The 27,012-nt window shown below is 44.1% G+C and overlaps 4 protein-coding genes and 1 long non-coding RNA gene across 8 annotated transcripts; 3 read left to right on the forward strand and 2 right to left on the reverse strand.

Moving 5' to 3' along the window:
• Window positions 1–1,632: 1,632 nt before the first annotated feature.
• Window positions 1,633–2,155, reverse strand: LOC120697674. Its single transcript, XR_005684582.1, has 2 exons — window positions 2,022–2,155; window positions 1,633–1,890 (listed from the first exon to the last, which is right to left on the reverse strand). It is a non-coding gene; the product is annotated as an uncharacterized LOC120697674 (long non-coding RNA).
• LOC120697673 (cytochrome P450 90D2-like) lies at window positions 2,018–5,471 on the forward strand. Of its 2 annotated transcripts, none has more exons than XM_039980962.1 (6): window positions 2,018–2,812; window positions 3,793–3,942; window positions 4,095–4,376; window positions 4,517–4,606; window positions 4,758–5,080; window positions 5,132–5,471. In XM_039980962.1, the coding sequence occupies exons 1-6, from the start codon at window positions 2,204–2,206 to the stop codon at window positions 5,277–5,279; spliced, it is 1,602 nt and encodes a 533-aa protein (XP_039836896.1). In that variant the 5' UTR covers window positions 2,018–2,203; the 3' UTR covers window positions 5,280–5,471. The 2 variants fall into 2 exon arrangements, with proteins under 2 accessions (XP_039836896.1, XP_039836897.1); XM_039980963.1 differs by having other exon boundaries at window positions 5,146–5,471.
• A 2,895-nt stretch (window positions 5,472–8,366) lies between these two features.
• LOC120697675 (casein kinase 1-like protein HD16) lies at window positions 8,367–15,405 on the reverse strand. Of its 3 annotated transcripts, none has more exons than XR_005684583.1 (17): window positions 15,022–15,405; window positions 13,672–13,806; window positions 13,516–13,589; window positions 13,328–13,397; window positions 12,480–12,535; window positions 12,324–12,395; window positions 12,145–12,239; window positions 11,961–12,027; window positions 11,725–11,854; window positions 11,413–11,631; window positions 11,098–11,240; window positions 10,853–11,027; window positions 10,152–10,242; window positions 9,607–9,764; window positions 9,221–9,409; window positions 8,971–9,133; window positions 8,369–8,883 (listed from the first exon to the last, which is right to left on the reverse strand). XR_005684583.1 is itself a non-coding variant. In XM_039980965.1 (16 exons), exons 1-16 carry the CDS (start codon window positions 15,109–15,111, stop codon window positions 8,824–8,826), a joined length of 1,824 nt encoding a protein of 607 aa, XP_039836899.1. In that variant the 5' UTR covers window positions 15,112–15,313; the 3' UTR covers window positions 8,367–8,823. The 3 variants fall into 3 exon arrangements, 1 of the variants encoding a protein (XP_039836899.1); XR_005684584.1 differs by lacking the exon at window positions 15,022–15,405 and adding an exon at window positions 14,375–14,434; XM_039980965.1 differs by lacking the exon at window positions 8,971–9,133 and having other exon boundaries at window positions 8,367–8,883; window positions 15,022–15,313.
• A 222-nt stretch (window positions 15,406–15,627) lies between these two features.
• Window positions 15,628–19,861, forward strand: LOC120697676 (ankyrin repeat domain-containing protein 29-like). Its single transcript, XM_039980966.1, has 13 exons — window positions 15,628–15,767; window positions 15,886–15,948; window positions 16,026–16,199; window positions 16,315–16,446; window positions 16,533–16,672; window positions 17,320–17,406; window positions 17,751–17,876; window positions 18,261–18,413; window positions 18,530–18,583; window positions 18,791–18,892; window positions 19,023–19,193; window positions 19,289–19,368; window positions 19,479–19,861. Exons 1-13 carry the CDS (start codon window positions 15,740–15,742, stop codon window positions 19,537–19,539), a joined length of 1,371 nt encoding a protein of 456 aa, XP_039836900.1. The 5' UTR covers window positions 15,628–15,739; the 3' UTR covers window positions 19,540–19,861.
• A 3,024-nt stretch (window positions 19,862–22,885) lies between these two features.
• LOC120697677 lies at window positions 22,886–24,505 on the forward strand. The gene is made up of 2 exons (XM_039980967.1): window positions 22,886–23,044; window positions 23,528–24,505. Exon 2 carries the CDS (start codon window positions 23,542–23,544, stop codon window positions 24,103–24,105), a length of 564 nt encoding a protein of 187 aa, XP_039836901.1. The 5' UTR covers window positions 22,886–23,044; window positions 23,528–23,541; the 3' UTR covers window positions 24,106–24,505.
• The last annotated feature ends 2,507 nt before the right edge of the window (window positions 24,506–27,012 follow it).

Genomic DNA, 27,012 nt, shown 5'->3' on the forward strand with positions numbered 1-27,012 from the left:
AGGGGAACTCCTCGTTTCTAGTACCGCAGCCCACATTGAAAACCGACGGACTAATCAAATTGCGAAGATGAAGCGGAATGAGTTATTGCGTTGGGAAAACTCCGAGGTGGAGGCTAAATACATCAATCAAATTTGGATTTCTCATTTTTGATAATATATCTATCAAACTCCGAGTATTTAATTACTTGTTTGAGCTTCAATTCACAAGAGGAGGGGCCGAGGGGCTCTTTTATTTGCACATAAGGGAGCCATATATGTGCTTTTAATTGATTAGTTACGGGAGTATAATTACTTATGTAGATGAACTAATAACGCACGTCCATGCATAATTTGTTCTAGGTATAGGAATCGAATTAATAATGAAAAGCAGTCCCAATCTCAACCGTCGGCATTGAACTTCTTTGTTAAGCACGTGCATATCTCTATTTCGGAGTGCTTTGTCACGTGCAGTTGGATAGACCTCTCGCTCACTGATGAGTCAACCACGCGTGCGCCGCTTCAAGTTTGATGCCTGGAATCTTTTGGCAACTAATAAAGGCCATGCAAACTTCGCTTTCTACTCAAGTGAGGGTATGGCCCCAAAATTGCATTAAGTTTTGTCACGCCGGCGCCGCGCTACATTAGCTGCCAGACGATTGACGATCATGCATGCTGGGATAATTTACTGTTTAGAGGCTTCCTTATTTATAATGTTTCTTTTGAATTTGATATCGAATTCATATTTTCTAGTCCATTTTTTTAAAAAAAAATTCTTAGCCATTCCCCTCGTATGGGTACATTATTCTTCCCTCTACCTCTCTCTATCTCCGGGTCCTTTTTTCGAGGTGTATAGCACACATATGGCCACCGTGAAATTCTTTTCACAAAAAGACGAATGCATGCATGGAGTACTAAACGGAGTTTATTTGCCAAATCTTTTTACGGATGAGTGTAATTTTTCAAGCCGAATCTAATGAGTCAAATTCCACCATGATTTGACTACATTGATGCTACAGTAATCACCCCTAATCATCTTCTACTCCTGCGGTTAAAGGCCTTATTAGCTATATCACATGCTACAGTATCATAATTTTGAAGGTTATTTTGTGATTAGACTTTATTTAATATCTCTAATTAATAGTTAAAGAGGTGAAAAAATTTCATAAATTTTTTTTCACCCCCTAACCAAACATGGCCTATATCAACAAGAGAAGATGGAAAAAAAGAGGACAGCTGCGCGAATGCTCCATGGCATGCATAGGTAGGCGAGCAAGCGCTGGGTCCAATAAATGCTTGGTGTATTTGAGAACTGATGAGAGACATTCTGTCATGGCTAATCATGATCATACATGCACGGCGCACACGTACAGTGCATATACGCACATGCAACCTCACAAACGCGTGGAAGGCATGATTGCAGCCAAAAGAAGAGGTCCCATGCATCTCCTCTTGAGCAGATTATTCATTCCTCTTCCTAATATCAACAGATTATTCTTTTAATAATGGAAAGTGCTCCAGGCTCTAATAGATTACCAATTTCGTCGCCAATATCTAAATATTTTTTATAATCACCAAGACACACCTTCATTTTGCTACAGCATTGAGTATTAAAAATATTAAAAAATATTATTGGTGGTGAAGAGAGAAAATATATAAAGTATAAAAATATTATTGATGGCGAAGAGAGAAAATACATAAAGTATGAGAGATAAGTAATCCACTGAAGATGCTTTAGTGACCTAATTAATCAATGGCAATAATCATCATCACGTCAATGCTGGATCAACATGCATGCACGCCGACTACCACGCCTAGACAACACAATTTCAAGCAAAGGTGCATGCAACTAGAACTTCAGTCACGCCATCACATACTTCTGATTTTTCAAGCAAAGCAAGTGGCAAGTCCTCACTGGTTTCATGCATCAAGAAAATTAGTAATAAGCAATATTAATAAGGAAAAAAAGATAGAAAGAAAATTAATTAAGAAACAAGACTCTAGCTAGCTAGTTGCTGTATTTTATAGCCGGGACGCCACTCTACCTCTGCTGAGGCTCCTTCTTATCATCTGAAAACGCTTTCCCTCCTTCCTGCCTGCAGCAGCACTTCATATACAGGTTGAGGCCTCGCTTCACAAGCACCACCACAACCTGATACTCCTCTCGCAACAAATCCGCGGCGCCGATCAGCGATCGGAGCTGAAGCACCATCATCCGGCGCGCGTGATGTGGCCCGGGGACGGTCCTTGGCCGGCGTCCGCCGTCACGGCGGCGGCGCTGCTCGTCGCCGCTGTCATCATCGTGCGGCGGCTCTTCATCCCTCGCCTGTGGCCGTCGTCAGGGTCAGGGACCGAGCGACGGGGGGCGGCGAGCGGCGGCGCGTCCGGATCGGCGCGTCTCCCCGCGGGCTCGCTCGGGTGGCCGCTCCTCGGCGAGACGCCGGCGTTCATCCTCGCGGCGTACTCCGCCCGCCCGGAGTCCTTCGTCGAGCGGCGGCGGCTCCTGTACGGGAAGGTGTTCGCGTCGCACCTGTGGGGCTCCCCGGCGGTGGTGAGCTCGGACCCGGAGGTGAGCCGCGCGGTGCTGCAGGCCGACGCGTCGGCGTTCGTGCCGTGGTACCCGCGCTCGCTCATGGAGCTCATGGGGCGGTCCTCCATCCTGGTGCTCGGCGGCGGGCTCCAGCGCCGGGTGCACGGCCTCGCCGGCGCCTTCTTCAAGTCGCCGCACCTCAAGGCCCGGGTCACCGCCGACATGCGCCGCCGCGTCGCCCGCGCCATGGCCGCGTGGCAGCGCCGCGGCGCGCCCGTCGTGCGCGTCCAGGACGAGGCCAAGTCGGTACGTGACGCGACGCGGTGCGAGCCGCCGCCCCTCTCTTTCTTGCTGACTACAACTACCACCAATCCACCATTGCCGATCGATCGATCGATTCGTGTGCTAGCTAGCTGGTGCCCACACTACATACATACACGTGTGCCGAGGGCCTCGTGCACGCGTGCGCGCCCCCATGTCGCTACCCGAGGGTAGGGAGGTCCCGGTCCCGGGGTGGAGCCGATCGATGGGCGCCGGCCGTGCCCGTGCGTGTGGATATACGCGCGCGACATGCGAGGTGATGCTTCGCGGCTTGGGAGTTAGCATTTGTCCATATGCCAATGGAGAGTCATGGGCCAGCATTGCTCGCCATTGCAAAAAGATTACCTGCACAACTGGGTGCCAAACGACATTTTTGGATTGAGGGATAGAGGCGGGGATAAGGATACGGATAGGGATAGAGTTTGGACTGGACAGTCGGTGTGAAGTGATGAAGGGCCCAGAATAGATTACTTCACCACTACTAGTATGGCGGGATAAAGTATCATAAACTCTCCACCGCCAAGCATGAGCTAGTGTCTCCAATCTGCTTATTTTTTTGTATGATCACAATCCTACCAATTCTAAAAATGGTTTTTACTAAGATATTCTGATGAAGGCTATCTACTCTTTAAGACTCACTCTTTAATGGTAAACCTATATAACAAACACACTACACACTCCCTCTGCAAAATAAACTCTCCATCGCCAAGCATGAGTGTCTGTCCAATCTGCATATATATATATATATATATATATATATATATATATATATATATATATATATATATATATATATATTGTAGGATCACAGTTCTAAAAATGATTTTTCCTAAGATATTCTGATGAAAGCTATCTTTAATGGTAAACCTATATATAACACACTCCCTCCGCAAAATAATTAAGCCACTAGTAGTGTTTACATATTCTGCTGACATTTTTTTTAAAATTAATTCTGTGTTCTGCAGATTGTGTTTGAAATCCTGGTGAGGGCGCTGATAGGGCTAGACGAAGGACACGAAATGCAGTACCTCAGGCAACAGTTCAAAGAATTCATTGCCGGTCTGATATCACTTCCGGTTAAACTTCCCGGGACTCAGCTCTACAGATCCCTCAAGGTAACACGAACTATATATATGAACCCTAATTATTTGCCCCCTTTTGTTTGATTTCTTGATGAACTCGGTGAGAAGCTACACCAACTATTATGCATATGAAAAACTTCATAAGAGTGCCATTATTTTTGGTATTGAAAACTGCGTGCGCGTAGGCTAAGAAGAGGATGACAACGTTGATCCAAAAGATCATCCAGGAGAAGAGGAAGAGAAGGATCGCCGCCGGGTGCGATGAGGATCCGCATGATGGGACGACTCATCATCCGCGCAACATGATCGACGTGCTGCTGGGCAATGGCAGCGACGAGCTCACCGACGAGCTGATATCCGACAACATGATCGACTTCATGATCCCTGCGGAGGACTCGGTGCCGGTGCTCATCACGCTGGCCGTCAAGTACCTCAGCGAGTGCCCACCGGCTCTACAGCAGCTGGAGGTGCGGCGTACGCTTCAATTTCGTATTTTTGTTGCCACAAACTCACATCATTTCTGATCTCTCACATTAATTATACTGGAGAGATACATTTTTACATAGTACTAGTTGACGAATGAAGCTTTTGGTGACACGCAACGCAGGAGGAGAACATGGAGCTGAAGAGGCGGAAATCAGGCGCTGGAGAAACCCTAGAATGGACAGACTACATGTCGCTCACCTTCACACAGCACGTAAGAATAATCGAAATACAGCTAATAATAGTCAGATACTCAGATCCAAAATTGAATGAAATAATAGCTATTGCAGCAAAATTAAGAGAGATCGAGATCAGCAGCTACAAATCATACTAGTGTGTGTGTGATACGAATACCATGGATGCAGGTGATCACGGAGACGCTGCGGATGGGGAACATCATCAACGGGATCATGCGCAAGGCGGTGCGGGACGTGGAGGTGAGAGGCCACCTCATCCCCAAGGGCTGGCGCGTCCTCGTCTACTTCCGCGCCGTCCACCTCGACGCCGCCGTCCACGACGACCCGCACGCCTTCAACCCATGGAGGTGGAAGGACAGGGCCGACGTGATGACCGGCGGCGGCGGCGGGGGCTTCACCCCCTTCGGCGGCGGGCAGAGGCTCTGCCCGGGGCTGGACCTCGCCAGGCTCGAGGCCTCCATCTTCCTGCACCATCTCGTCACCAACTTCAGGTACGGAAACGTGTGAACTAAAGAATGGAAGCTCCATGCGGCGGCTGATAGATGCTGCACTGCAGGTGGGTGGCGGAGGAGGACGCCGTCGTCAACTTCCCCACGGTGCGGCTCCGGCGAGGGATGCCAATCGCAGTCACGCCCAGAACGTGAACACAGGTTGCCTTCCGCGCGCGTCGACCATCTGTCAAGTGTTTGACTAGAATAGTTTCCTTCTTCAAATTAAGCAGAAAAATTTAAGAAAACTCATACTGTACATGCAACCGTGCATTTGATGAGTGCAGACTTGAGATGCATGGTTTTATACCTGATGAGTTGTACTCGAATCGTTGTACGTTACGCAACTGAATTAAATATATACAGAGAATTTTTACAATGATTGGAAAAATGAGAATAACTGTCCATCTGATAGAATCGTACGGTGGTCAACATAGAAAATAACTAGAATATATCTAGACTAAAGTACCTGGTGGTATACAAATGTGTTACCAAGTACCAAAAAGAATGTGACCGAATACTAATTTAATTTAATTTAATTTAATTTTTCATAGATCAACGGTCAGAAAAAATTCTAAGAGAAAAATCCTGAAAATACCCTCTAGTACTTTACAATTATTGTAATAGAGCTCATATACATATACTCCAGGTAAGAAATACATGTGTAAATGGAGGACAAAGTAGGCATAGCAAAGGGACCAGGATCTGGTGCCAATGCAAGATGCCAAGATCAGTCTGCAGTGTACATGTTTTTACTGCAAGTACTCTTGCGGCTCCATGCCTGATGGCCGCCGGCTATGGAGTCTTTGTTCTCCTTGTGCTGCTGCTAAAAGCTGACCGATCCTTTTGGACCAGGCAGAGAACGCTACTGAAGCGTGGCACCAGAATTCAACGGATAACGAACAGTGACCGCGAGCAGAGGATGGGAGTGCAGGCCTACCAGGAGTGTGCTAGCTCTTTGACCTGACCATTGATGACAGTTTCAGTCTTTCAGAACTTGTGTATCTACAAGGAGGATACACTAGCTAGAGTACCTAGCACTGTGTATGTGTATCTACTTACGAGGAGTGTTAGCTAGGCCAATCAATGGTGGAGGTCAATGGGCGACAGTTTTTTCTTTAAAATGGAAGAGTTTTATTTAGGGGGAAGATGGTTTAACATTGCATAGTAAGGCTAATCCCAGTGCAAGTTCATAGAGGTTTCATGCACATTAAATACAGTAACACATCAGCAATTGTGATGACATGGCAAGGTAACTATGAAGAAAGAGAGGGAAGGAGTTTCATCAGGATGAAACTGTGTATACACTGTTTCCAAGATTATAAAACTTGTTGAAACTTGCATTGGGGGCTATAAAGTTTCATTTCATGCACTTGTGCTCAATCACATGCCTCACGATTAAAATGTTGAGAAAATTGAATTTGTAGCATCCAAAGATCCACAAGTTAGAAATATACCATCAAAAGATCTCTAGTTAGATATTTACCATTGAAAGTTTACACGTTATGGATACACAGCACTCCATCCACTACAACCGTTAACCTTTTCTTCTCGGTCTTCACCTCCGTCATGCGATCCCCTTCTTCCCTAGTTCCATCGATGAGATAGAGGAGGAGCACTGTGGAGTCAGACCCGCCGAGGACGTTCGCCTCCCTTCTCTGGCCACTGGAGGTCGCCAACTCGCACACGTCCTCGTCCCAAACCCGGCTGCCCGAGCTCATCCCCTCTTTCTAGCTCAGCTGCATGTCTTCCTCCGCCAACAGCCATTGACAGAGCTTGAGCAGCTCGCGTTGGATTTCAAATCCTTCGCACTGGGAGCTCACCCACCTCCATAGCTCTCTTCCCAGTTCCCAATCTCTCCAACCACAGCCTCGACCTCCACGTCGCCGGGAATCGAAGGATTTCCCGTCATCGTCCTCTGTTCTACCGCCCCCAATCCATCTCGCCGTCGAAGTCACACCTCCGGCTATGGCTGGGCATATTACCCGAAACCCGAACCCCGAATCCGAAAAACCCGAGCCCGAACCCGAAAAACCCGAGCCCGAAAAACCCGAACATAATTTCGGGTAGCAAGCCACGGTACCCGAAATTATTACGGGTAATTCGAGTTCAGTATCCCGGTACCCGAATAACCCGAAAGCCCGAATTTTATTCAACGTGCTGTATGAGCCTAACATCTAGCGGCCCGACATTTCATCCCGGCCCACTTAACCACGCCCCCCCCCCCCCCCCAAGTAACCCTATCCACTCACCTGCCTTGTCTTCTCCCTGCGCTCCTCCCATCTCATGCTTTCCGCCGCCGCCGTCGTCCGCCCGTCTGCCCAGACCATGGCAGAAGCTAGGACCTCTAGCGGAAGCAGGCTGCAAATCTCCCTCATGCACATGCTCATCCACGAGGGGCGAGGCCACAGCGCACCTTGGCCCTGTGCTCCTTCCGCTGCAGCTTGCCCCCCTCGGTCTGGGCTCCTTCCGCTGCATCTTGCCTCCCTCGGTCATCGTCTTGCTGCTTGGTGTCAATCGAGAGGATGGCTGCAAGTACCACAGGACCAGGTTCCGATTGAAGTTGTCTTTGATTTTTTTGGGCATCGATTTGTAAACAATTTAATGCTACTGCTCCACTATTCTTGCTGATGTGAGATCTACTGCCTTTATTTTGTGTAGTTAGCTTGTTGTGCAATTTTATTTACTAATCGACTTTATTTTTAATTTCTTTTCTTATTCCTGCAAAGATGATACAAATTTAGGAACCATCTCACAAATTCTCGGGTAGTTCGGGGATACCCGAACCCGAACCCGAATTTTCGGGTACCCGAATTGTCGGGTTCTTCTTTTTTCATACAAATTTCGGGTAGCAATTTTGAAAACCCGAAATTCTTAATACCCGAAATACCCGACCCGAAATTTTCGGGTAACCCGAATGCCCACCCATACCTCCGGCCATCGTTTTCTTCATCCAGCAGTCCAAATCGAACCTAGGTGAGATGCTCCTACTCGTGCAATAGAACAGTAATTGACTGCATAAACATGAACCTAAACCGCCAACCGCCGCAAAGCAACAATTGCTGAAAGGGAGCTCACTTACACATTAAACACTTAAAAACGAGTAAAGAGTAACAGAGTACTACTTCCTGCATACACATGATGGTAAACTGCTGAAAAAGGAACGATTGCAGAGACAAGAGGTATCTGATATGAAATTAATCAAGTAATAGATTCAGTACACATGCCCAAATTATCCAATGCAAGGATGGGCCAAAGCTCTCAAGCAAACACAGCACAAGACATATCGTGAGATAATAGAGGTCTACAGAATCGAGGTACCATTTCAAGGGTCCAAAAGGGTCCAAATTACCAAGCACGAAAAGCCTCAACGGCAACAGAACAAGAAGCGGAGACAGCTTGAGTTTGTACAATTTAGCTACCTATCTCCAGGGTTAAACATTAACTTGAAACTAGCATGATAAGTAATCAAGTTTACAGCTTACAACACAATCTATGGACAGGAAAGTACAACACCCAAACTCTGCAACATACATTTCATACAGCTCTTAAAAAACATACATTTCTTACTACAACCATGCTAGGCAGCAAGGGCAACTATTCAAGGAACAGAGGCAGGCTTGCGCATCTATCGGATTAGTTAATTATAGATCATAAATTAGAACTATGTCCGCCCTTCAAAATTTCAAATCTATTCAGGAGTCCATATAAACTCTACAAAGATCACCAGTCAAACAGGGCGGAACTCATGACACCGTTCTTCCATAGCAAATGGAAGCTAAGTACAGATTTTTAGCCCATTTATCCTGCAAACATATTAATTACTTAATTAGTATGTGCAAATGGATGGTCGATCTGAGGTTAGAGGAAAGGGGAAAGAGTATCAAAGTCACCTTCACATGTTGGCTGGGAAAAGCAGATGTTCTTAGGGTTTCCTGCATCTATTCAGGAGTCCATATAAACTCTACAAAGATCACCAGTCAAACAGGGCGGAACTCATGACACCGTTCTTCCATAGCAAACGGAAGCTAAGTACAGATTTTTAGCCCATTTATCCTGCAAACATATTAATTACTTAATTAGTATGTGCAAATGGATGGTCGATCTGAGGTTAGAGGAAAGGGGAAAGAGTATCAAAGTCACCTTCACATGTTGGCTGGGAAAAGCAGATGTTCTTAGGGTTTCCTGCATCTCATCAGCAGGCTTTCTTTTGGGGATGCTCAGGATAAATGCTGCCTGATCCCATGTCGCAGCTGTCGAGGTGATGCGAAATCCATTATCCCAACGCCGATGGACACCCTCACTCGGATACAAGAAATCAAGCTCCACAACCTACAACAGAAAATGTCAAAAATAAGCATCAAACTAAACCATGTAGCTTTTAGCATATGCCCTGTTGAATTCGCCATGCTCTTATCAAGATTCAGCAATGACAAAGCATGCCTATGTGATTCATTTTTTTTAGGATAATAGACAAATGGAACGGAAGGCAACCTTAAAATATACACGATGTGACCATGGTAACATACCTGAGCTGTAAAACCAGCATTACGAGACATGACCACTGCCCACCGGCTTCCTGCAGTGGCCATAGCAGTAACATAGAAACCCTCCTTCCATTTTTTGTTGATCCACTTGAAGGGAAAGGAATCGCTTACTTTGTAGGATTGCTGGGCATATTGTGTTCCTGGAGAGTTCAAAGTCAAAAACAATCTACATAGTATATACAAGGACAATAACTTAAACTATAAGAGCCTCCAACTAAAAGGTTGCAATTGCAGCTTGACAAAAAAAAATTAAACTAGTTCGGTTTATCTCACTATACAGAACTTCTGGAAAGAAAAGGAGGATTTTGTATGGACAATCTGTCAGTGCCGTACTGCACAAGTGTTGCCCAATGTTAATACTTGAGTTTATTCCTGTAAAATTAAGCTGAAATTTATATTGTGTAATGGGTGTTGGGTGAAGCTCCAAGGTTCCAGAGAAACAGTACCAGGACATACTATCATATTCCTGGTACCAAGCATGCAAGTAAGGGAGTATTTTTCTTGAGGCCAGGCACTAACTGTATTACCTCTGGACATGACCACCAGTGAACTCCCATTGTTTGCACCTGCTAATGCAGTAATATAGAAGTTTTTCTCCCACTGCTCCATTATCCATTCCTGAAAGCAACACAAACAAGAAAATCAAAATAAATTTCAAGAAAGCAAAGTGCATGTCAGCATAATATCAATATATGCTACTAATCTTACAACACAGAGTAAAATAGTTATGACGATATGAACTTTGATTTAGGGGGTAAACATCTGAGGGGAACCAGACAGCAATGGCTTTGTGGTAGAAAGCGCTATTGAAAGAGGGCCGCTAGAGGAAGAAGGGACTACCGACAAGGCGGGGGGGGGGGGGGGGGGGGGGTGATGGAATATGAGCAATTATTGGGAACTTTACTTCGATTATCCATTGCTTGCCCTCAAACAAGTGCTCCCGATCTCAATAAACAGAGTCGACCCTAACAGACATCATTAACAACCCAATCTAATATACTTCTTTATCCCCAAGGACACTATCTAACAAAATAACAGATGAGATCACGCGGCAACTAAATGGCAACTGAGAAGAGAATAAGAAGGAAGCCAGATGCATGGACACAATCAGCTTGTGTTGGACATGCGGTTCAGCCCTTTCTCCCTGACCGTGTGTGCACAGTCACACAGGCCCAAAGCCCATAACATATGAGAATGCTCGAATACAAAAAGAACGGGCCTAGCTTACCTTGTGAAGAAAATATGGAGAAAGTTCATATATTTGAGAAGAAAATCCAGTGCCAGCATCCATTATCAAAGCCCACAGATTTGAACAAGAGGCAACAGAGCTTATGAACAATCCATCCTCGTTGCCTTTTGAAATATGCTGTGCTAACCTACTGTCTGCAACATTATAGTGATACCTGCAAATGAACCATTGTTAAGAGTGAAGCGTTCTATTTCCAACTAAAGCATACACTTACACAATCATACCTCTGTTTCATAGGCCGCCTGGCATTATAAACACTAATCCATTGGGTCGCAGGCATCCCCATCCTAATCTTCTTCTTAGGTTGCTCATCATCATCTTCCTCCATCATAAGACGGCCTCTCTTCTGGCCTACCTGATATATAAGCTGGTAGAAATCACAAATTAGTTTATTAGTATCCATAATCCATACACATACAATCACATGTAAAAGAGTACAACTCTAGAATAAGCAGAGGCGTGCAAGCCCTTAGTAAGAATGCGATAGCTGGGAGCAATCTTCAGTTAATAAGAAGCAACAAGGTTGGAAAGGATAGTACCTTCTGAGCACCATCTGTGTTGATTGGCCTTATGTCTGGGTTTGGACCAACAATGCCATCAAAAAGAGAAATGCACTTTGCATAATTTGGTTCTTCATCAAACTTTAAGTTCACAACATACTCGATAAATTGTCGGAAAGGTTGCGGGCAAAAGCAACACAAAGATTCTGGGGAAATTGCCATCTTTTTCTTACAAACAAGGAAACCTTTATTCTCCCCCTAAAATCAATTTGTAGAAAACTCTAGTAAGGGGAAAGAAAAGAAAATGAAAAACATGGAAGTCAGTGAAGAAAAACTCTAGACAAACTTCACCTGATATCCTTGCCAAGGAAGGCGACCGCGCAGAAGAAAAATAAGTGTGTATGCAAGGGATTCAAGGTCATCCCTCCTGCTTCCAGTTCTTCCCAAATGGGCATGCACACTAGCATAGCGCACAGTTCCCCTGTTCAGTTAAAAAATTCAAGAATGCAAATAAATTGTCAGCTTAGAAATAAGAATGAATAAAGCCATTACAAGTTAGAACCTAGGAAAGTACTTCTCTTACAAACCTAAAGACGTCAGGCCTCTGATCATATTCGACATGCTCTCCTGTACCAGTGTCTCTCCATCTAGTAGCTGTGTTGAAAATCATTAAATCAATATCAAGTCAAATAAAGTAACACATATATTTGAAGGCCCAATGGCCCGATATGACACTAAATTCCTATAAATTAGAATAGGAAATGAAATCACCTAAACCAAGGTCAACAAGAAACAGTTTCTTCTCTTCCAGGGTGCCTGGAGGTCCAAGCAAAAAGTTTTCAGGTTTTACATCTCCATGGACATACCTACCATAAAAGGAGATTTTAGCTATAATTTTATACACAGTATGCAACATACATTAGTCTCTTTGACGAGAGTATATTAGATACCCTTTTGAATGCATCTTCTCCAATATGGAAATTGCTTCTATGGCAATGCAAGCAACCATTTCAACAGACATGCTGCAAACAAAACAAATCAGAATCAATTAATAAGCTGAGAAAGCTGGAAAACATTAAGAAAATGGGACGGCATTAGATGCTTACGAGTGGGAGTTATTATTCCAAACATCCCAGAGGCTTGGTCCCAACATGTCCATAATCTGCATAGACGTAGAAGTGAACAGGCTTTTCTAGGTAATGAAGTGACAAACCATTTTATTCAATAGTCAATACATGGGCACAACAGGAGGTTTATGGGACGGGGTGGAGGTGTGGTGGGCGTTATGGATATGGACAGCTCAGACAGTATCATTTTATTCAGTAGCCAGTCCATATTATTTACTAGAGAAGCGATGAATGGAGTTAGATAGTATGCAGCATGCTAGGTGGTGTCAAGTACAGTCACCAGCTAAATCAGAATACAGATATAATTAGAAAAATATTTATGAGTTCTTTAAGCAATCATAACCTGAAAAACTGTAGTGGAAACTAAGTTATGGATTGGTTTTCATTAGAACACTGTTATTGTGTTTTTGAGCCGTTGTATTAAGAGGCAAGGCTTTTCCCTGGACATAGCAAAGGCCCCTCATCAATCACGAGATGAGTACCTCCCGTGGAGAAAAAATGGATGTTAAAGTTTTTAACTGATTTAACACTTTCTTTGAAATAAAATGATTTAATACTAGCAATTATACATTTACCTATACCTAATAATGCCATTAATGCTGGTGCCAGTTTTAGTGATAGTGCGTATTTAGAAAACTGAGGCAGGAGCTAGAAGAGGATTAATTGGATTAAACATTAATAGAAGGAAAATTTGAAACAAAATTGGTCATACATCATACATGTGCCACGAAAAATGGGGACAATATCGTAGTTTAGCAAATGAACTTGTGCATGCACTATACATGATGATACGAAATATGGAGGAGGAAAGATTGCATGCTTATTACCATGATATAATACTCTCCCTGCTTCCCCTTGTAGTGTACTCTTGGTACTCCATGAATTCCACTAAGAGTGCTGCATGATGTATGTTTTATAAAAACACAAGAATTAACATGCAAATTCAGTTGCAATCACGCCAAAGAGAAAAATGTAGAAAATGGTGCAAGAGAAATAGGGCAAAATTGTCACTTACTTGTACACTTGCCACTCATAGGGGGCACCATAGTTGCAACCTTTGCTGGTTCGATGTTCAAATTTTATTGCAACCTAGTGTGAACCAAACCATGAATACTGATGCAACTACAATAGCATCAAATTACAAATGAAGTCCCAGAAAAGGCGTACAGACCTCCAAAGCATTTGCACCAGGTGTCCTGTCACTAACACTAGGAGGGGGAATACGGCAACCAACATATACTTGCCCAAATCCTCCCTTTCCAAGTTTTCTGTCAAGTCTATAGGTAGGCGAATTGCCAATTTGAACCTGCTCCAGCAAATCAGAGAACTATATAAGTCATACCAACAACACAACATCCTATCTTGAAAGCTGATCATTATTTCAAGGGCTCAAATGAGATTTATACACCACCACTACACATGAGAATTGAACAAAGACCAGTCAATGTCTACTTTACATGTAGAAACAAAAATGACCTGACTTGTCAACAGTCCTTACACAGTCAGGGGAAACAAATGTTACAACAGAAGTCCTGTTCTTACAGCCCTTACACAGCACTCATCCTATTTAATAATTTCCATCAAGAGAATTGAGAACAGATGTGGATAGAGCAACTTCAAAGTTGTCACGCATCTAATTCACTAGGTTCTAATATATTACAAGCTAACACATGTTCTGCATTTTCAATAGATGAAATTTATCCTTTCTGTGATGCTATAGTGCATAACATGTAAAAGAAAACATCTTTGCAGAATGCAGGCATTCATGTGTTTCTGCCTCTTTCTTAAAACATGCAAGACGTGCAATTATTCTTATTGAAAACACAGTTTTCTGGTGCTTCGGAAAGAAAAAACTGCCATGCAGGGATGCCAACCTCCACATAACAGCCTAGATAATAATTTTTCGATTTCCACATCATAACTGCAGATTTGTGGCCCTATAAACAGGAGCACATAGTTGGTGCATCATATTCTGATGGAGCCTTACAATATTACAAACGGCAATGCCACACTTCCTTGCATCAATTGGCTCCCTCCATAGATCACCTACAGCATTATAATTTCCATCACTACTACTTAAAGAATACAAAGGCGGAATTTTCTTTTGCTCATCCGTTTTGCCAGATACCGAAAAACAAAAAGCAGCACCTACTCCACAAATGTCAAGCACGAGAAGAGTGTCATGTTTCCCAAAATGGCATGCTCATTTAACATCACATACTAGAGCAGCAACGCTACGCCAATGCCGGGCCTAGCCTAAGAAGAACCCGAATTCATCCGTACTGGCGCCCGTGCCCTAACATGGGAACTAAACAGGACCGATTCATCAACCACACAAATGCCGCATTGCCGCCTATATATATCCATGCCAGCATGCGCACCGCTCGAGCTCACGCGCTCAATGCCCAATCCTCCCGCAACCAACTACCGCCAGCGACTAATCGTGGGGTCCCAATCCCCAAACGCCGCCCGATTCTGAACGCGCGGGAGCTAGCGAGAGAGAGGAGAGAGAGATCCTGACCGTCTCGGGGAGCGGCATGGCGCTGCCGTCGTCGCCAGGGGCGGCGCCAGCCCTGTCGGCGCTCCGGACGGCGCTGTCGCCGTCGTCCATCCCCTCCCGGACGTCACGCCTCCCTGTCCCGGTGTCCCTACTCCAGCGGCGGGGGTGGCTCCTCCTTCAGCAGGCGACCGCTGCTTTCGCTTCGGCGGGTGCTCCCTCGTGGGAGACCGGGACACCGTGCGGTAAGAGACCGGCTGCGCGAGGTTGAGGAGGTGGCGGCGGTGGACTGGTCGGCGACGGGGGGGGGGGGGAGACGAGAGAGAACAAAATGGAAAGCAAAAGCAGAGGAGAGGAGAGGAGAGGAGCGGGGCTGGAGCTGGAGCTGGAAGATTCTGGACGGAGATCTCTCTCGACCCCTACCGCAGACGATGCCTTCCTCCCCCTCGTCGACAGCGTAGAGCTATCGTTCTGCCTCCGTTCCTGGAATACGTATTCTATAGTTTACGCCTTTGGTATCACCGGTGGAACTTCACTGACTAAACGGGCCGAATTTGACTGCACATAATGGGCCTTGCAGTCCTTTCCAGAGACCCCTGGACTCTTTCGTTTAGCTTCTAGTGTTTCTCGCTTCGCCGTCGTGGTGGGTCAGCAGCACGTCAGCCGTCAGGGTCTGTACACTGTCTCCTGTTTCCCTCCCAGCCGCCGCCGCCGCCGCCGCTCCTCCCCGGTTGCTCTCGCCATGGCCGACGCCGCCGACGCCCTCTCAGGTTCCGCTGGATCCAACCTCCACTCTCTCTCTCTCTTCTCCCTCAAGGCCTCAACCTCTGCTTCTCTTCCCTCGCTCTTAGTGTGGTCGCGTCTGATTGGCTTGGACCGGTTCCGCAGCTCGGAGCAAGGTGCAAGCTTTCCTAGAGGCTGCGCGCGCCGGCGACCTCGATTCCCTCAAGAGTACGTGCCTCCGGCTTCACCAATCAATACTGCCGTCTCGCTCATCTTCTCACCAGAGGGAGCCTAGCTACTTGCAGGCCTCGTCGCGGCGCTCGACGAGGAGGGCACGGGCGCCGCCGCCGTCGCCGCCGCCGTGCGGGACGCCAACAAGCGCACCGCGCTCCACTTCGCCGCGCGCGAGGGCCGCACCGACGTCTGCCAGTTCCTCATCGACCAGCTCGGCCTCCCCGTCGACCCCAAGGACGATGATGGTAATGCGTCCGTCCGTCGCTGTTCATCTTCTGTAGTACCCCAATGCAAACATGACGCTGTGTCTGTAATTCTGTATGTATGCCATCTCATCTGTACCCGCTACCTCCCGGCTAGGCGAAACTCCACTCATCCATGCTGCGCGCCAAGGCCATCTGCACACTGTCAAGTATCTACTTGACCATGGAGCCGATCCTTCGGTAGCCTCCAGCCTAGGAGCCACAGCGCTACATCATGCTGCAGGAATAGGTAAGATGCGCCCTCCCCATGCAACATTTTTTTTTCTTTTCGCAATACCAATCAATCACCAAATCATGCATCTTCTGATTGAGCAGGAAACACGGAGCTCATGAAGCTTCTACTCTCCAAGGGAGTTGATATCGAATCAGAAAGTGATGCCGGTACTCCCCTTATATGGGCTGCTGGTCATGGACAGGAAGATGCAGTCAAACTTCTGCTTCAACATAATGCTAAGGTACTGATTTCTTTGGTTCTTTGTCACCTCATCAACTTCATAGCGAATTTAGTAACAAGCATAAGGTCACCTAAGCTTGCAGTTCTTCCGATTCTATCATTTCACCTTACTATGTATCTCCACAATCATTTTTTTAATGACCACAACCCTTTCTCCTTGATTTGAACCAATTAACGACAAAAAACATTTAGCAATAGTTTGCCCCTTTTTTGTATAAATAGGTAACAAAGCTCAGAGTCTACAAGAACAGAAACAAAATTAAATAGGTATATGATGCCGATAGATCTCAAAGGGACTATATTATAAACACCAAAGATGATCTATTAACCTATTTTGTAACCAAGTAAGTAAATGAGGTAAAGACTAAAGAATTCTTTCGAATCTTTTATTTTACCAGACAGTTGGGATATCTTTCATCTGAACGTGATTCCTGGCACTATATAAAAGATGCATATGTTTCACTGTTTCCATATGTGCCAATCTGAAAGCCCAAGAAATATTTTCTGGTTTGCTGTGTATGATTTCCCAACTTGCTTGGGAAAAAAGACTATGTTGTTGTTGTTGTTGTTGTTGCTGTGTATGATTTGAAGTTAGTTAGGCTTCCTGCAATTTTAATTATTTGGCTAATCTTTTACCTTTTTGTGTAGCCAAATATTGAAAATGCTGATGGTGCCACAGCATTATTATCTGCTGTTGCCGCAGGTTCCCTCCCATGCTTGGAGGTCCTACTTGAGGTAGGAGTAAATGATGCCTGAAATACCTGTTCTTTCTCCCCCTACTGTGTATCCTATGTTATTAGGACTTGAGGAACACACACATAAATAAAATTAAGCACATTTCTTGTGGCCTTGTTTTTCAATCTTGCTTATACTATGTAATGCAAACTATAGTGCCCGTTTGCTAGCATAAGAGAAGAGCCAAAATGTTTGTATTCTTCACTTTGTTGGCTAACCTGTTTCTATTAGTTAACTGATGCACACTACACAGTATGGTTCTATTTATTTAGTTACTGTTAGTAATACCCTTGTATCAACTATGCTTTCTACCTCAGAAATTAACTGAATAATTTGCAATGTAGGCAGGTGCAAACCCAAATATCAGGGCTTGTGGAGCAACCCCATTGCATATTGCTGCAGATAGTGGAAATATAGAATTAATCAAATGCTTACTTAAGGCTGGAGGTGACCCAAATACCTGCGATGATGTAAGTTGCATTCTATCTTAAATAAATAAGTTCTAGTGTTACATTGAAATTTCAATATCCAGGTTCATGATATATGTTGACCTGTTTCTAAGATCCATCAGATGCAGCCAATCTTTAGGTCTTTGCATCAGAGTGTATTTATATACCATCATCATATTACAAACTACAGAGTGTATTAGTGTTAGCTTTGGATTGAGCAACTGCCTTTCTGTTGCTTCTGTAAGCAATTCCCATCACCTGGTGCGCTGAAAGTTGAATCTTTGTTGGGTGTTAATGCAGCTCAAGTCACATTTACATTTCGTTAGACAGTACATGGTTCATTGTTGTTCAGTCATACAGACAAGTGAAGCAAACATTTGATTGCCATGTGATTTCCTTCCTCAGGATGGACTAAAGCCAATACAGGTCGCCGCTTGGAGAAATAACCGTGAAGTTGTGGAACTTCTTTTACCATTAACATCCCCAATTCCAGGTGTTTCAAACTGGAGTGTAGATGGAATTATAGAATACATGCTGGCTAAGGAGACTGAGGAAAAGGTGCTGCTTGAATAATCATTTTAGCTATCTTGCATCCTCATAGGTTCCAATTCCATAAACCTCTTTCAAAACATACAAGTTCCCCGTGTCTGCTAATCATTGAACAAATTTTACAGTCCCAATTGAAGGAAGGAACATCTCTGAAATCAGGCAGACCACAGCCTGTTGAGGTATTTCATGCACTCGTGCTCATACTTTTGGTCACAAACTGACAATCAAGGCTTGCATTGTCTGAGAGAGTCAAGCCATATACATTTATTAGGAATGATACCCAGGGCTTGTTTTATCTTATTTAATTCTTAGATAAAGATAAACTTGATGTGACGGTTGAGATTAGCTAAAATTTGAAATCTGACAGTAGTTAAAATGCTGTGTAGGTGTCATCTGAAGCAAAAAAGAGATCCTTGGAAGCTAAATCGAGAGGTGATGATGCCTTCAGAAGAAAGGATTACCTTGTAGCAGTGGATGCTTACACGCAGGTAACTAAGATCGAATGATTTTTTTCACATAGAAAGAGCATAACAAAACTGAAGGAATTGGGCTTCTTACTGTACCTGAGATTCGACTGTTATTCTTCGTTGTCATAACATTGGCACGGAACCACATCAGGCTACAGAGCTGGACCCAAATGATGCAACAGTGCTCTCAAACAGAAGCCTCTGCTGGCTACGGGCAGGGCAAGCTGAGCGTGCTCTGGAGGATGCGAAAGCATGCCGAGCATTGAGGCCGGATTGGGCGAAAGCATGCTACAGGGAAGGTGCAGCCCATCGCCTGTTACAGGTATGTGAGATTGAGAGATGTGATTGGGAATTCACCCACAGCTGGGCTCTTTTGACGGTGGCTCATTTGTTTGTTGTGTGCGGTGACCCTGGCAGAGGTTTGAGGAAGCTGCAAATGCCTTCTATGAGGGCGTGCAACTAGAGCCGGAGAACAAAGAACTGGTCAGCGCATTCAGGTAGAAACATCCCCAGCTTTGTTTATGGCCATGGCCATGGCCATGCTGAGCTATGCTTTGTTCTTGTACACGCTGATGTTTCTAATGTTGATGAAACAAACAATAAACAGGGAGGCCATCGAAGCTGGGAGGAAGTTCCATGGGGTGAACAATCCAAATCCAGCACAATGATTAGAGAGATGTTGATGAGGAACCAATCTAGTTGGATTGGCAGGAATGTTTAGCTGAAATTTAATGGGATGGTGCTGAGGAACTCAAGTTGGAGCGTTGGACGACCAGGAAGTTCGAATGTATGCAAAGTTTTTTGAGTTGTGTGATGATTTTTTTGCCGTGTTTAGGTTTGTACGGGTGTCGAGATGCTTTGTTTGGTAGCTTGAGATGATGGATGGAAAAGCCACATGACATATTGCAACGAGACGATACAATCCGATCCTTTGGCTAATTGGCTTTCTGCCTACCAAAGTCGAACATATAGCAGCAAATGTTAAACATATGTTAAAATTGTTAAAATATCCTTCACAAAGTGTTGAATTTACACTTAAATTTTTTGAAAGGTACATAGTTATGAAATAATAAACCCAACGAAAGGTGGAATAGAAAGAAATGAACAAAGGGGTTGTTCTAACCACTGTCTAGTTGAGAATAAATATGATAAAACTGACATGTTTACAAAAAAATATGAAAAATCAACTATTTTAATACTTTAAGTATACACGTTCAACATCTTTGATATAATGCTTCGACAAAAATATGGAACTACTTTATTCAAAATGATGTATCAAGTTTGTATAGATTCTCAATCTTAAAAAACGCAAAAAAAAATTTATTTACCTCCCTGAACTATGGGCTGAGTTTACGTTACGTTTCTACCTTGAACTAAAAAATTGGGTATTTTGCCTCCTTGAACTCGCAAAACCAGATATATTACCTCTCTTCGTGGTTTTCTTAGCAGTTTTTCTCTTTTCTTTTATGTTTATTTTGGATGAATCTTTGAAAAAAAATGTAGTAAATCACAAAAAAATCATAAAATGAAAAATTAAATTGTGTTCGACTCTACAATAGTAGATCTATGCATTGAATATATTGTATGATATAATTTAGTAAAAATCATATTTTTATTATTAAATATATAATTTTCTATAATTAATTTATATCTACATATTTCTTGGTTCAATTATGGTGAAATTTTTATGGTGTGCTAATAATTATATTCTTAAGTTGCAGTAAAAATTTTATGGTCTTTGATCATTTATTCTTGACAAATTGAAGAGTCTGATATAGCTTGGAATTAAACTTCTAAATCTATAACTCAGACATACATGATCCAATGAGCATGAATTTTTTACTACAGATCGATCATTAATTATTATACCACCATAAAAATTTTATCATAATTGGACAACAGAAAATGTAGATATGAATTAATTATAAAATATATATATCTAAAATTAAAAATATAATTTTTTATTAAATTATATCATATCATATGTTTACTGCATAGATCTACTTACATAGAGTCCAACAAAATTTAATTTTTTTATTTTATGATTTTTTGTGATTTACTATATATAATTTTTTAAAGATTTATCCAAAATAAACATAAAATAAAAGGAGGAAAAACACTAAGAAAAACCATTCAGGGAGGTCATATGTCCGATTTTGTGAGTTTGAGAAGGCAAAATATCCGATTTTTAAGTTTAAGATGAAAACGTAAACTCGACATATAGCTCAGAGAGGTAAATATAGGTAAATATGACTTTTTCTAAAAGCGAAACACATGCCTCCTGCTGCTGCGTTTGTGGGTCAGGGTGGGAATGGGCCGGCCCGGACCTGGCCCTATGGCCTCAAGGCCAATTTGTGAGGTCACGGGCCAACCCAATTAGGTGGTCTTGTTGGCCCAACGGGTATGATGGGTTGACCCATACATAATATATTTATACTTTATTACTAAAGCGAGTAAGATTTTCATCTAAATTTTTGGTTTGATTCGTCTTGTGTAGGGTTGAAAACGGTCGGAATCGGTCGAGATAACCCCGTTACCGTTTTCACTTTTATATTTTAATACGAAGGCGATATCGAAAACGAACAAGTTGAACACGAATACGAATACGGACTCACGGTATATCAAAAATGAACCAATTCGAACGGATAAGTGTCGAAAGCGAACGGTCTATCAAAAGGTAAAACGGAAACACCGACCCGTACGATCGTGCCCAGTCATCCAATAAACTCGACATGAGTACATAAAATACATAGACAAATGACGGTATATAGTCACAACCACAACTCACAACCGGAGGAGGGGCTGGCGACGATCGAGGGCGACTGGACACCGGAGTCGAGGCCTCAGGGGACAAGAGCCGAGAGAGGCGGCTGGCGATGGTAAGTGGAGGGAGAGGCGGAGAGAGGCGGCAGGCGAGGGAGGGAGGCGGGGACATCAAGGCCTAAGGGGTTGGGTTTGAAACTGGTTAGGCTTGAGCTGAAAAAACGGTATATCCCGAATTAGTGAAAACGGGATATCCCGATCAAATACGGGAAATACGAAAACAATCGGAATACAGGCCAAACCGTTTCGGTCCCGTTTTCGAATTTGACATCCCGTATTTCGTATTGATTCCGAATTTGTCCAAAAATATGAAAACAGGCCGGTAAAATGTAAAAATCGGGACGGAACGGAACGGGATTTATCCTGACCTTTTCAACCCTAGTCTTGCGTGTCATTGACATGTGGGCCTTAGTCCATTCCATATGTGAGTCGGACAAGCCTTCAGCTCACGACTCGATCACGTAGATCTCTATAGATTAACGTATATGTATCTGATATTTATACCAACTTTATTTGTAGCACCCACATATATATTTGACTTTCTTTACTTGCTATTTCTAAAGCACAGACGGTTCCACCTGATTTTTTTATTTGGTTCGTCTCAAGTCAATTACACGTGGGCCTATTTAGATTTGGTATGAATTCTGGCCCTGGCGATTTCTAGATATGTGTCGGGGTCTTGAGTGCACCGTACCTGTTGAGTAGTAAAAAAAACTTCGACCCCTAGTTCTGGTCCAAGAACCCGGACACGTCACGAACAAACAATTGATCAATTTGTACGAAGACAATACAAACAGATTGGGGATTTGAGAAAATAAAAATTGACACCAGATAATTATCATAGAAATCTAAGTTTTTTGAAGTAACATAGAAATCTAAGTGGTTGTTGTAGAGAGATTGTTTTGGGATGGTGGGATTGTTTTGGGTCGACTCATCTTGCCCATTGGATCGGTAGGCTCCGACTTCTATGGACCTTTTTTTTATTTGAGCCGACCCATGTGACCCATTGGCCTTGTTCTCATGGGTTGGGCTAGCTACCCATTGGGTCGACACGGCCTACTCTCATCTTGATTTGTGAGCTTCTCGTGGGCCTCCCGACGCGCAAAATATCCGATTTTCCAAGTCTCTCGCTCCCTCGCGGTCTCAGCCCAACACCAGGTGAGCCCAACAGAGCACGTCAGCACGGAAGTCCCCAGCCTTCTTTTCTCCACTCTCTGTCTCTCTCTCTCTCCCTCTCTCTCAGCCCCTCGGCTCGCTCGGCCGCCTTCTCTCCAAGCGGCGTCGCGGCGACGACAGGGGAGTGACGCCGCCCTTGCCAGTTCTTCGTCGGAGGCTTCGCCGACCGACAAGGTATGCCCGCCCTTTTCCTTCCCTTCCTTTCATGCTGTGCGAAATCGAACGCCCAAACCCCCTTTGTATTCGGATCTGGCCATGGATCCCTAGCCCTTCCCTTCCTCTCCTGCTGTGCGAAATCGAGCACCCAAACCCCCTAATGTGTGCAATTTGTATTCGGATGTGACCATGGATTTTACCTACTAGCTTCGATTTTTTTTGCAAAAAATATTGGGTGTCAGCTGGAAGTTGATTCAGGTGGGGAGTTCGTCCCCCCCCCCCCCCCCCCCCCGTTGTTTCCCTCAAAAAGAAAAATATTGGGTGTGAATGTACCCATGTCCTATACTGGGTCCGCCCCCGCTTCTAATTTCACCCTCATGTTATTTTCAACGGAGTATTCAGTGAAGACCTCTTTTTAGACGATCCTTTTACTTACATCTTGCTCGGAATTATCAACATTCTTTTGCAAGGTTGATGCCAATGATATGCAATTTGGTGCAGGACACGTCTCAGCGATGGGTGACTACACAATCCAGATCAGCACCAAGCTCATCGACCAGCTTGCTCGCGACGATGAGAAGGTCAAACGGAAATCCAGGAAGCCCAGGCCTAAGAAGAAGACCACCGTGCAACAGCATGAAGAACCCCAGGACATCACACCGAAGGAATTCCCGAGCGAGCCCAAGACTGCCCCTGACCCTGTTCCTGCTCCTGGGTGGCCTGTGCAGCCTCCCCCAGTGTTTCTGCCAGTTACCCCTGCTCCCCCACCACTCCCAGTTGCAATGCTGGAGGTGGAAGCCATCTGTTCCATTCTTAAAGAAAGCGAGGCGGTTCTGGAGAAGCTGGGCAAGCAGGAGACTGGGGCACGCCAAGAGCTCAGCAAGAGAGCAAAGGAGCTGCACGATAAGGAGTTCAAGCTGCCGTACCAGAACCCCATGCCCTGCACTGAGGAGAGAGCAGGCTGCCTTGAGTGTTACAAGAGCAATGCAAAGGACCCGCTCAAGTGCGCTGAAGCAGTCAGGAGATTTGAGGCATGCGCTCTCATGGCCATGAAGAGTGCCACTGCCAAAGCCGATTAGTCAGTAGCCCATGAAGATTTGTGGGTCAGGGTGACCTGATATTCTGTTCTCCCTTGTCGTTTCCATTTTTGAGGTGATCAAATAACCTGGATTTTTCATGGGAACCAAAAAAACATCATTGTAGATTTCTAATTGCACTGCACTGGGCTAGGTAAGGCTGGATAGCCTTGAGTTTAGAACTTCCGTATTACACATGTTTGGCACAATTGGAATATCAGTTGCTGCTGCGAAGTTTTTTGTCTGAATGAGATGTCATGAGTGAGATCAGTATCCACTGGCTGAACTACTTATTGTTGCATTGTATATGGTATCATGATCGGCCTATTGTCAGTCATACACTTTTACTTGTGCCTCTGTATACCTCTTTTCCATTTTCTTTGAATGACACAGTTTAGCAGCAGCTCTGTTTTTTTTATATTCACTCAGCTGTTGGGATGTAGCATTGTACCCTAAGTGGATCAATACGATATGATGATAACCTTTTTTGTTTGTCAAATTGCACCCTGAACTCATGGCTGCTGCCAGTAGTGCCAGCGCCAACGGCAAGGCACAGATGCTTCTCTAATTCCGTCACCACGTGAAATATACCTAGATAGATAGTTTGATTTAGATAGTTTCTTATTACTGCTTGTTTCAGATAATTCTTTCATTTGTTGCAAGTGTTGGTATATTCTCTTCTCTTGTTATAGGGGCGTTTTTTTTCCCTAAAAAACTGATGTCGATTGTTAGAGTACTCTTGACAAGTGCATTTCTCAAATTCTAAAAGATTTGGCTAGAGTTCGATTGGGGCCTAACAAGTAACAACCTAAAAACATCTGTCCATTTAATTTGTTGGGTGTGCACCAAGGTGGTAACTAAAACTTGATTTAATTTTACTTCTGGCAAAAGAATATAATATATGCTGTTAGCACTCTGGCTTGCTTATAGAATGATGCTAGCTAGCTAGGTGTAACTTGTTAGTAGTATTCTTTATACCCTTTATACCCTTGAGTTTCATTCACACGATGTGAGGAGAGGAGGCCTTTAGCTAATTTAATTAATTTCCTGGAATTCGTATAAATCATCATCTGTAGGATAAGAGTGCATGGTATATATCTTTCTTTTTTCAACTGTATTCTTTCATTTTTGTGTTGTATGTACAACTCGACCATGCATGATTGTTTGCCCCTGCTTGCTGCTCTGTGGCATCATGGTTTAACTGCTAGCTGCAGTTATATATGTATTCCATGGTCTAAATGAATCGGCCCTCCAACAGAGCAGATCATGGACAGCATTGCTCTTTGCTAGTAGTATTCATCCAACTGTTGGATTGTTGTATTCCAAAGTCATCTGCTGCAGCATGCTGGTTAGTATTTGGTCGAACTTAAAATGAAAATAGCAAACATAGAAATATGCCAGTGTCCAGTATAATCGTTCAAAAAAATATATACATAATTATCCCCTCCCTCTCCTAGCGGAGAGGATGCATCGATGGGTTAGTTGATGGTGGAGGTAGCTAGATTTTAGAAAGGATAAACAGATCGCTGGTTTTTTTGTGGCGGTTTTGGACGACGCATCTCATCGGTCGACCATCTGTATACATGTCCGGGTGCGGCCGCCGTTCAGCTCGCCGCCGGCGCGTCGGAGGCGGGGCAGCTCTTGAGGATCTTGCACTCCAGCTTGGCCTTGCCCGCCGACAGCCCATCCATCATGTGGTGCAGCCCCGCCTTGGCCTTGGCGCCTAGCGACTTGCTCTCCTCCTCGACCGCCGGCGCCGGTGCTGCGGCCGCGGACGACTTATCCTCCGCCGCCTTCTTGGCAGCCAGATCGCGATCCATTTCGGCCGCGGACGACTTAGCCAGATCGTACTCTGCGGCAGCCAGCGAGTGCTCCATTGCGGCCGCGAGGAGCGCCAGCAGCAGGGCCAACGCGAGCCAGGACGGCGACCTCCTCCATGCCTGCTGCTGTGCCATCGCCGATCGACCTGTCTGCTGCCTGCTTGTTCGATATCACGGCAAGAAGTGACTTGGTTGCGATGGTTATATATACACGTATGTATTCATATATATAGCAATGCTGACAACTTTTTATTATAGATATTATTTATTTATATATATATATATATAAAGGTGATCGGTCAGCACCTAAAAAACAGATGGCGCAGAGCTGCTGTGCTATCTTTAGTAGGAACAGCTGCCCCCTTCTCTCGATGGTTGTTTGCTTGCTGATGGCAATAGCAATTTTTTTTCCAAAATTTTGTCGAGTAAAGAAAGTGAAAAGCATTGGGTTTTGAAACCATGTCATGCATGGTTAAACCTCTTTTCAAAAAAAAATGCATGCTTAAACCTTATGGTCTTGTTTAGTTGCCTCCATTTTTTTTTTGAAATGGAATCTTTTCACATTTGAAGTATTAAACATAGACTAATCACAAAACTAATTTCAAAACTCAGTATGTAAACTACAAGACGAATTTATTAAGACTAATTAATCTATCATTAGCACATGGTTACTGTAGCAATTTACTATCTAATCATGATCTAATTAGTCTCATTAGATTCGTCTCGTAATTTATAAGTAAACTATGCAATTAGTTTTTTTATTTTGTCTAGATTTAATACTCCATGTAAGATTTTTATTCGATGCGATAGATTTGGCATTTTGATTTTGCAATTAAACAAGGACTGTGTCGTCGTTATCATTGAGAAAGTGAGATGTACTGTGCATGGAGACAAAGACAAGCATTTCCCGTCGTATCTCGTATGCCGTCTCTCGAGATGAAAGATGGCGATAGAGAGAGATGGGTGCTCCAAAAGGGGAAGGTTGGGACCTATGACTTGGCTTGCTCTTATCTTCACACAAGCTACCATTTAGCTTTCAGTCATATCACCTAGCAATCGTTTAGTGGTGAAGAATCATCTCGTCATCTTG

This window comes from Panicum virgatum, chromosome 3K, assembly GCF_016808335.1.
Source record: "Panicum virgatum strain AP13 chromosome 3K, P.virgatum_v5, whole genome shotgun sequence".
Lineage (NCBI taxonomy): Eukaryota > Viridiplantae > Streptophyta > Magnoliopsida > Poales > Poaceae > Panicum > Panicum virgatum.

What these genes read in the sequence shown, in the direction of transcription:
- LOC120697673 (XM_039980962.1), top strand. Translation starts at nt 2,204, where the DNA reads ATGTGGCCCGGGGACGGTCCTTGGCCGGCGTCCGCCGTCACGGCGGCG. An exon ending in AGCTCTACAGATCCCTCAAG is followed by an intron (nt 3,943 to 4,094) that starts GTAACACGAACT and finishes GCGTGCGCGTAG; the next exon opens with GCTAAGAAGAGGATGACAAC. An exon ending in CGGCTCTACAGCAGCTGGAG is followed by an intron (nt 4,377 to 4,516) that starts GTGCGGCGTACG and finishes CACGCAACGCAG; the next exon opens with GAGGAGAACATGGAGCTGAA.
- LOC120697675 (XM_039980965.1), bottom strand. Translation starts at nt 15,111, where the DNA reads ATGGACGACGGCGACAGCGCCGTCCGGAGCGCCGACAGGGCTGGCGCC. An exon ending in AGGCGGCCTATGAAACAGAG is followed by an intron (nt 11,028 to 11,097) that starts GTATGATTGTGT and finishes GTTCATTTGCAG; the next exon opens with GTATCACTATAATGTTGCAG. An exon ending in ATGCTGGTTTTACAGCTCAG is followed by an intron (nt 9,410 to 9,606) that starts GTATGTTACCAT and finishes TTTCTGTTGTAG; the next exon opens with GTTGTGGAGCTTGATTTCTT.
- LOC120697676 (XM_039980966.1), top strand. Translation starts at nt 15,740, where the DNA reads ATGGCCGACGCCGCCGACGCCCTCTCAG. An exon ending in CTAAGGAGACTGAGGAAAAG is followed by an intron (nt 18,414 to 18,529) that starts GTGCTGCTTGAA and finishes CAAATTTTACAG; the next exon opens with TCCCAATTGAAGGAAGGAAC. An exon ending in CAGCCCATCGCCTGTTACAG is followed by an intron (nt 19,194 to 19,288) that starts GTATGTGAGATT and finishes TGACCCTGGCAG; the next exon opens with AGGTTTGAGGAAGCTGCAAA.
- LOC120697677 (XM_039980967.1), top strand. Translation starts at nt 23,542, where the DNA reads ATGGGTGACTACACAATCCAGATCAGCACCAAGCTCATCGACCAGCTT.